This window comes from Oculina patagonica, chromosome 3 (assembly GCF_052425735.1).
Source record: "Oculina patagonica isolate OP01 chromosome 3, crgOcupat, whole genome shotgun sequence".
Classification (NCBI taxonomy): Eukaryota; Metazoa; Cnidaria; class Anthozoa; order Scleractinia; family Oculinidae; genus Oculina; species Oculina patagonica.
Window position 1 is genome coordinate 14,425,122 of NC_135760.1, and position 7,965 is coordinate 14,433,086.

General features: G+C 38.6%; 2 protein-coding genes across 2 annotated transcripts; one reads left to right on the forward strand and one right to left on the reverse strand.

The window, feature by feature from the left end:
• The first annotated feature begins 3 nt into the window (after window positions 1–3).
• LOC144646813 (uncharacterized) lies at window positions 4–3,856 on the forward strand. Its single transcript, XM_078506502.1, has 3 exons — window positions 4–651; window positions 1,739–2,092; window positions 2,585–3,856. Exons 1-3 carry the CDS (start codon window positions 153–155, stop codon window positions 3,478–3,480), a joined length of 1,749 nt encoding a protein of 582 aa, XP_078362628.1. The 5' UTR covers window positions 4–152; the 3' UTR covers window positions 3,481–3,856.
• Window positions 3,857–4,481: 625 nt separating this feature from the next.
• Window positions 4,482–7,959, reverse strand: LOC144646814 (uncharacterized). Its single transcript, XM_078506503.1, has 3 exons — window positions 7,817–7,959; window positions 5,823–6,175; window positions 4,482–4,833 (listed from the first exon to the last, which is right to left on the reverse strand). The coding sequence occupies exons 1-3, from the start codon at window positions 7,932–7,934 to the stop codon at window positions 4,564–4,566; spliced, it is 741 nt and encodes a 246-aa protein (XP_078362629.1). The 5' UTR covers window positions 7,935–7,959; the 3' UTR covers window positions 4,482–4,563.
• Window positions 7,960–7,965: the final 6 nt, after the last annotated feature.

The window sequence follows — 7,965 nt, forward strand, 5'->3', positions numbered from 1 at the left end:
GTGCTGATAGCGTCGAACAGACGTCTGGGATGTCCTCAAGATAGACCAATCAGAGCTCGCCTTATATTGCACCACCAAGAGAATCCAAAATGGCGGCTTGACCTTTCACTCATTCACAAGAGTTATTGATTGTAAAAAAAAATATTCAAAAAATGGATTATTTAGAAGAACAAAGAGAAGAAGTTGAAACATTGAAGTCTATATTTCCTGAAGAATTCTCAGAGCTCAGTGTTTTTCCACCGACGTTTATGATCAGAATTGATGACCTAAACATTTCTTCTTCTGTTTCATCCATTCAGCTGAAGATTTCTCTTCCGGAAAAATATCCGGACGAGATTCCTTCCTTCGAGATCCCAAACCGCTCCAATGCAATGCCAAAAGACTTCATAGAAGAACTAATCACCTTCTTACGATGTTCATGTGAACAGTATATTGGAATGCCTATGGTGTTTGGTCTGGTGGATTCAGCCAAAGAATGGATCAATGAAAACGCGGGAAAGATCAACAGCTTGGAAAAAGATGAATCTGTAGTGGTTGAAACTGATGGAGAAGTCAATGATCAAGACTCAATCAACTTAGAAAATGTAAAAGACAAGCTAGAAATGATCAATGCAAAGGGTGGAAAATGGAACTTTGTCATTGGCCTTATTGGTAATTATTAATTTTTGGTAATAATTTGCATCAATGGCAAAACTCGTGTTTCTGATTTGTTTTCCATGTGCCTATTTAACAATTAGACTACGAGCCCGGGTTTTTTATGAGAAAATATTCAACGGGGGGCGGGCGGGTGTTTTTTCTCTATAGAGAGAGAGGGGGGGTATTTTTTTTTTTTTTTAAAAAAAAAGGAATAGTATAACAAAAAAACAAAAATATTATAAAAAAAAAAAAAAAAAAAAAAAAAAATTTTTTTCTTAAATAACTACCCACGGGCGCCTGTTTTTTTTCACAAGAAAAAAAAAAAAAAAAAAAAAAAAAAAATCTGCCCATCTAAAAAAAAAAAAAACAGTTTATTATCATTGTTATTGGAGCACAATTTCATGGTTGGATACTTATGTCACTTGCATACCAGGCTGCATTTTATGCAGGTAACACCAGATCTTCAGCATGGATAAAGGACCTTGGCATTGACTTTATTTAAATACCTTTGGCATACCTTTGGTGTGGTGTGTACACGGTCATGCAGCATGGCTTGCACATCGATGATTTGTACTTCAACGGCTTCTTTCTGTTTCACCACTGTTTGAAGGGGGGGGGCACTTTCATAAAAAAATTTCCTGCACAGAAAAACGGCTGAAAAAAATCATGCAATGGGAGCCATGGGAAAAAAAAATAAAAAACATCTTGCATAACCTAATGGTGAAAAAAATATCTTGTTGAGAAAAATTGCCCCCCCTCCCCCCCCCCCAAAAAAAAAAGTAATTTATAATGCTACATCCTTAACCAGAATGATCGTTAGAGATTGTTTGGCAGTCGACCACCAGCAATCCCTCTTTTCCCAAACTTCTTTAATCAAGAAAGGGGAAAAAGGAGCATGAGGATAAATGAGCTATTCACACAACTGTAGTCATGTTTTGCACTCAAGAAGGGGCACCCCATCTTTCATGTTTTTGCTTGAGTACCACCCAATACCAACCCCCTCCTCCCATCCCTTAGTCATTGTCCTCATCTTGTAAGCTCGTACAAACAATAACAATTATAATTATTGGTGTTGTTACAACAAATTGTATTTCTTTTGTAGGAAAACCTTCTGCTGGAAAATCAACATTCTTCAATGCTGCCACTCACCAAAACATGGCTAAGATAGGGGCCCACCCATTTACGACAATTGAGCCAAATATAGGCCAGGCATTCTATTCAATACCATGTCCATGTGCACAGTGGAGTCACAGATGTCAAGCACGGTACGGTCACAGTGCTCTAGGTGAAAGGTTTGTTCCAGTCTTACTCAAGGATGTGGCTGGTTTAGTACCCGGTGCATGTGAAGGAAGAGGACGGGGAAATAAGTTTCTGAATGATCTGCTGGATGCTGATGTGCTTGTTCATGTTATTGACCTGTCTGGGCAGACTGATGAAGATGGAAAACCTACCACAGGTATTTAACACTATTGACTGGATTGATTTGAAATAACCAATCAGCACACTGATTTTATGTTTGGGGGATCGTCAAGTGACTGTGATGAGGCTCTACTTGATTTGCACTGCAGGGCTTGAAAAGAAGTGCTGTCTAATTGTCTGACAAGGAGATTTTCCTGCAGGGCAAGTAACATTTCTTGCTCACCAGCCTGATGCGCAAGGGCCTTGGCAAGTCATCTGCTAACTAAATCATACTAAAACGTAAACAAAACAGGCATGCCCTGGCCAAGCAAAATTTGAGAGCTGCTTGCAGTTCAAGTTTTTTTTCTTGAAAGCCCTGCACTGTCTAAAAAAATAGTGGCTAAAAGAAATTATTTTAACTTGTTGAATTGTACATACTTTGCCATCCTTTAGTGAAATGCCTCATTGCTTTTGAAGATATGTTCACTCCTTCCAGGGCTAAAGCTTAAAACCTGAATTACAAACAGTGATTTCTCTCTTTTGTCATCAGAGTATGACCCCAGAAGAGATGTGGAGTGGATTCAACAAGAACTTCACAGATGGATTTATGATAACATCATGGACAAATGGGATTCTATTAAAAAGAAACCATCTAAACTCCGTGACATGTTTACTGGGTACCACACCTCGCAAGCACTGATTCAGCTAGCATTTGACTCCACAGGAATAACAGACGAAAAGCTTCTCGCTATTCCAAGGATGGAAAAAGCAAAGGCTGAACTTTTGGTGCACAAAATAGTTGATAATTTTTTGCGGCTACGCTTTCCTATTCTGTTAGCTCTCAACAAAGTTGATCTTTCTGATGCTGCTGATAATCTAAAGAAGTTTCAAGAACAGTCTAATGACATGATAATGGTCCCAGTTAGCGCAAGAAGTGAGTGTGCTCTACAACAGAAGTGCAAAGATGGTCTCATATCATACCAAAGTGGAGCATCGCATTTCAATTTTAATGTTCAGCAACAAGATGAAAATGACAGGTCTGACAAAGAGTTAGCAGATATCAAAGACAACATTCTTGAAGTTTTTGGTGACACTGGTGTTCTGCGAGCCTTGTCACAAGCTGTAAGTCTGCGGTCACCAGTGTATGCATTTCCTGTCAGCTGCCTTGACACCTGTCAATCAATCAGTATCGTTACAAATGAGAAACACCAAGTTCTCAGGGACTGTATTGTGTTAAAACCAGGCACAACAGTAGGGAAACTTTTTGATATTATGCTTTATCCACCAGTTTCTCTTCTTGCTGGAGAGTATGTAAGAGCAGAAGGGATCAATTCAAATGGAGTGAAAAGTGTGTTACATAAACATGACCTTGTGAATGAGTCAAACCAGATTATTAAAATTATGAGCACAAAGAAAGCTTCTTCCTCAGCAAAGACAAGAAATTAAAAACTATTTTATCATAATTGTCAGTTTTAACAAAACTGATGTGGATTGAAAAACAGATTGAAATTGAGTATCTGTTAATTGCGTTCGACGGTAGGAGAACGCATCCTAATCTTGCGGTGGCCTGTGGCCCCGTGGTTGTCCTGTGAACGCGCAAGCGAAAGTGGTTCTATATGTGGTACTATGTATGTCGGTATGTGGCAAGTTGGCCTCGATCTCATGTGATTAGACATTAGAAAGCAATTAATTGCGTCACAGCAACATCAACAATGACATTAAGCCGCAAAGACACCGCGCGCAAAAACAATTCAATTAAGCCGATACCGCTAGGCTGCCGCTGTAAACAATTTTTGCGTTCGATGGTAGCAGTCCGTATCCTAATCTTGTGAACTGTGGCCCTGCGGTTGTCTTGTGAACACGCAAGCGAAAGTCGTTTTATGTGTCGTTCTATGTATCTTGGTATGTGGCAGGTTTGCTAATTAATGACGTCGGAGTTTCTTTGCGAGAGACCTTGGGAACGAGGTTGATTCGTTCTAACGATCTTCTTCGGTTTGCATTTGCGTTTTCCGCAGTCCTCCTTTTAACAGTAGTAAAAAAATTGCTGTGCTGCCTCGTGCACTGTTGGATTGAGATTGTTTTTCTGATAGTTTAAAGTGATGTTGGATACGCGCTTTATGTTGCACGCGCGGTCGTTTTAAATTTGTATGACGATATAAACAGTCGTGTAATTCGGATTACGTTTGCTAGCCTTATCTTGGGTACCTATCTTGGGTCGAACGCACTCCCCTAATCTCTGATTATTACTAGTAATAATTAATAAAGTTTATCACAATTTGTCAAACTGTATTTGTTTAATAAATATGTTTAGGTACACTTTTAAAAAATGACAATATTTGATAGCAAACCATGCATTAAATAATGTTTTGTGCAATTAAAGAAAAAATCGAGCAGTTGGCTTTCCAAGGTAGAATAAATATTTCTTTCTCCATGACATATTTTTTGTAAAAAAAAAATGGACAATAAACTGTTACATGCTGAGCAAAATTTGTTTTTAAATTTGCTGTAATGCATACAGTGTAGACGGCATCATGTTTCCTTGCTCTCTACTGATAATACATCCTTCACAAAGAATTCATCTTCAGTGTAAAATTTCACTCCACAATTTGCTGCAAATTCCTTATCACTTGCACCATGATCTTTTTTCCTTCCAGCTGCGTCACCCACAAAGAAACTTTTCTTTTTGTCTACTTTCACATCACCATTACAGTTTTGGCAAAAGAACTCCCACATTCCTGTGTTGGGTTTACGATAGGCATCCTTTGATGTGGCCACAAGGATCTGGAATGGCAGATCTACCTAGAGAAAGAAAATCATAGAGAAAAATATTTGCAGAACTAGAAAAAGAGGAAAATAATAAAATAATAAGAGAAAGAAATTTGCAGAATGATTCAGCCAGTATATAATTTTACTACCAAGGATTGTAGGTGTGCAGAGTGCTATTTTGCTGTGTTTGCATTTGCATGTGATGCACTGGATATTTCTAAGCCTGGATAGACATGGAGAGGGTGACAGCTACATATCACTTAACACGCATTGCATGCCTATGTTGCTTGGTAAATTCCTTGGAAGAAGAGTTTTATTCCCAAAGTGATCAAAGTCCTGGACATTCTTTTATGACTTTTATATTATGACTTTAATACTCTGCTGACAAAGGTGATAAAAAAATTTGATGGCACATAATGCTAAGATGTTTATCAGAGAACAAAGGTATAGGTTGTTGGCATGCATTAAAACCTGAAATGAAACGAAATGAAATCACAGTATTTCACTCCAACTTGCTTGCGGTTATAGCTTTCACTCCAGTTTGCTTGCAATTAGCTTTTATTTGTTGTTTAGGTTTTGTTTTGTTTCTTTTCCTTTTGGTGGTTTTGTTTTGGGTTTTAGTACATGACATAGGATGTTGAGGTTTATCATGTAATAGGTCTGGGGGGGGGCAAAAGAAAACAGATATATTGAGTAATCAAAATTGTTATACTGTATTTGCTAATTATTTAGTTGCCATGGTTTGTCTTTTTTTTCATTGTTTTAATGTGCCCCTGAATGACCTAGCTATGTTCTTTGATTTTGTACAGAACAGAAACTTCACCCCATGACCATCTTACTCTTTGCAAGGAAACTTTTCAATGACTCCTGCAGCTATTCATGCAATAAATTATGGTGAAAGTCTGATCAAGAAATGAAAGTCTTGTGTTATGAATCACTGTTCTGCTTGGGGGGGGGGGGCCCTCACCCCCACTCTTTTCACCATTGAGATATGTCCTAAATCATACAAGATCTCAAGTTACCTTTTTGAGAAACCCAATGAGTCTCCCTTTCTTTTCATCTATAACCTTCTGTTTTGATGCCTTGGCTTTGCCTATTGCAGCTTGATTGGTGAAGATAACAAGTTTATATCCACTCTTGTGTAGGTTTGTGAGCTTCTGTATACAAGTTGGATAAAGAATGGACCAGGCATCTGGTCCATGTTTGAATAAAGATGTCTTGGCTAAAGTACCATCAAAATCAAAACTGGCAATTTTCTCTGAATGCTGGATTTCCTGTGATTCATAGTAGAATAAGGTTCCTTTCCACTTCCAAGTGGGTGTTGAATGACTGGTTCCTTGTGATTTTGACATAACAGTGCTGTTTAAGTCCATTTCTAGAGAAAGAACAAGTTATTTTTGTTAAAAAATTATATAAAGCTTAAGCTAAATTAAGTTAATTATACCCAGAAATGCAGGAGTCATGCAGCCAGAATCCCAGGGGGGGGGGGGGGGGGGAAGGGTACTCGGTATTTCATGTGACGGGGATGATCAAAGGTTTTTTTGGGTTTGAAATTTTCGATTCCGGGATTTTTTTGAGTAGGAAAATTTGGCAAGTATTTTTGTGATTTACAGTGCGACTACTCGAACCGGGACACCCTGAACAAAATTAACCAATCACAGTGTTAATTGAAAACAAAGGATAGGGACTTTTTTTGCAATGGACCAATAACGTTCTAGAATGTAAACAAAAGATTACCTACAAAATTTGAACTGTCAACAACATCACAAACAGATGCGGACCTCTCAGGAAACTCGCCTTGTTTTTGATTGGTTAGTTTTGATCCATAATTTTCAAGAGGTCAAGATGTATGTGACCCTTTTCGCGAAACGTTTACGAATCAAACCACGAGACCATATTTTTTTTTCACAGCCAAGAGAATTGAAGATTCTACACTGTGTTCACTCGACTTTTGTGAAAAATTTCACACTGGGAGTAAAATGAAGACCGTGAAATCAAAATCACGCCGTCCACATCTGTTTGTAACGTTGTTGACAGTTCAAATTTTGTAGGTACATGTAATCTTTTGTTTAGGTTGTTGAATGTTATTGGTCCGTTGCAAAAAAATGTCCTTATCCTTTCTTTTCAATTAACACTGTGATTGGTTAAGTTTGTTCAGGGTGCCCCGGTTCAAGTAGTCGCACTGTAAGAAGGGATGTTTTTGGGTATTAAAAACACTCTGAAGATTCAGGGTTGTGCCTTGGCTGTATAGTTCTGCGAATAGAGTACAAACAACCGTGTTTGCTGTTGTCTTATGAGGGTCAATTTTTGGTCTAGAGATTTTTTTGGATCTTGATTTTTGCCCCCATTCGATCATCCCCGTCACTTGAAATCCAGAGTACCCCCCCCCCCCCCACCCGTGGGCCCAGAATCCAAACAAATTAATTTGTGAAATAATTGTGTGTAAACCAATCACAAATATCACCGCAACCTTCACAACCTTCACACCTGCGACATTAAATCACCAAACGTGTTGCGAGAGGTGGGTGATGTATGAAATGCATGAGCAGGGGTCGCGGAGCATTTTTCCAATTGGAAGGAGGGGGGGGGGCTGACGAGTGACTTGAAGTAAGGGGCTTTAGAGACTCCTCCCTTAGTAAGTCTTTATTTTTTCAGAAATATTAGGGGCGGGCTAAGCCCCCAGCCCCCCGGCTCCGCGGTTCCTGATGAGCTTGCAATGGTGAAAATTATATATTCAAACAATATTTTACTTCATTGAACAAACAAAATTTGGCTTATCCCAGCTAATCCTAGTAGGGATGTAAACAGACTGGGGTCTAAAAAACCCTGTAAAACTCATCAGTGACGTAAAACAAAGAAAAAAAAAAAACAGGGAGCAGGAAAACAATAGTTACAAAACAAAGAAAAACTTGCATGTTTTAACACCGAGCAAAAATGCAAAAGCTGAAATTCAGAGCTTATACTTTTAAAGTAAAGCAAAAGTAACCGAAGGCAAAACAAATCAACTGTCTCTTGCCTTCTTTACGTGCTCCAAAGAAGCGTTTGATGCTATTTGGTTTTCCGTCGCCTTCATCATCCTCGACCTCTTCTATTTTCCTCTTCGCTGATTTTGAACTGCCCTCCTTTTTCGCCATTTTGAATTGCAGGCTCTATTTAATATCTTTC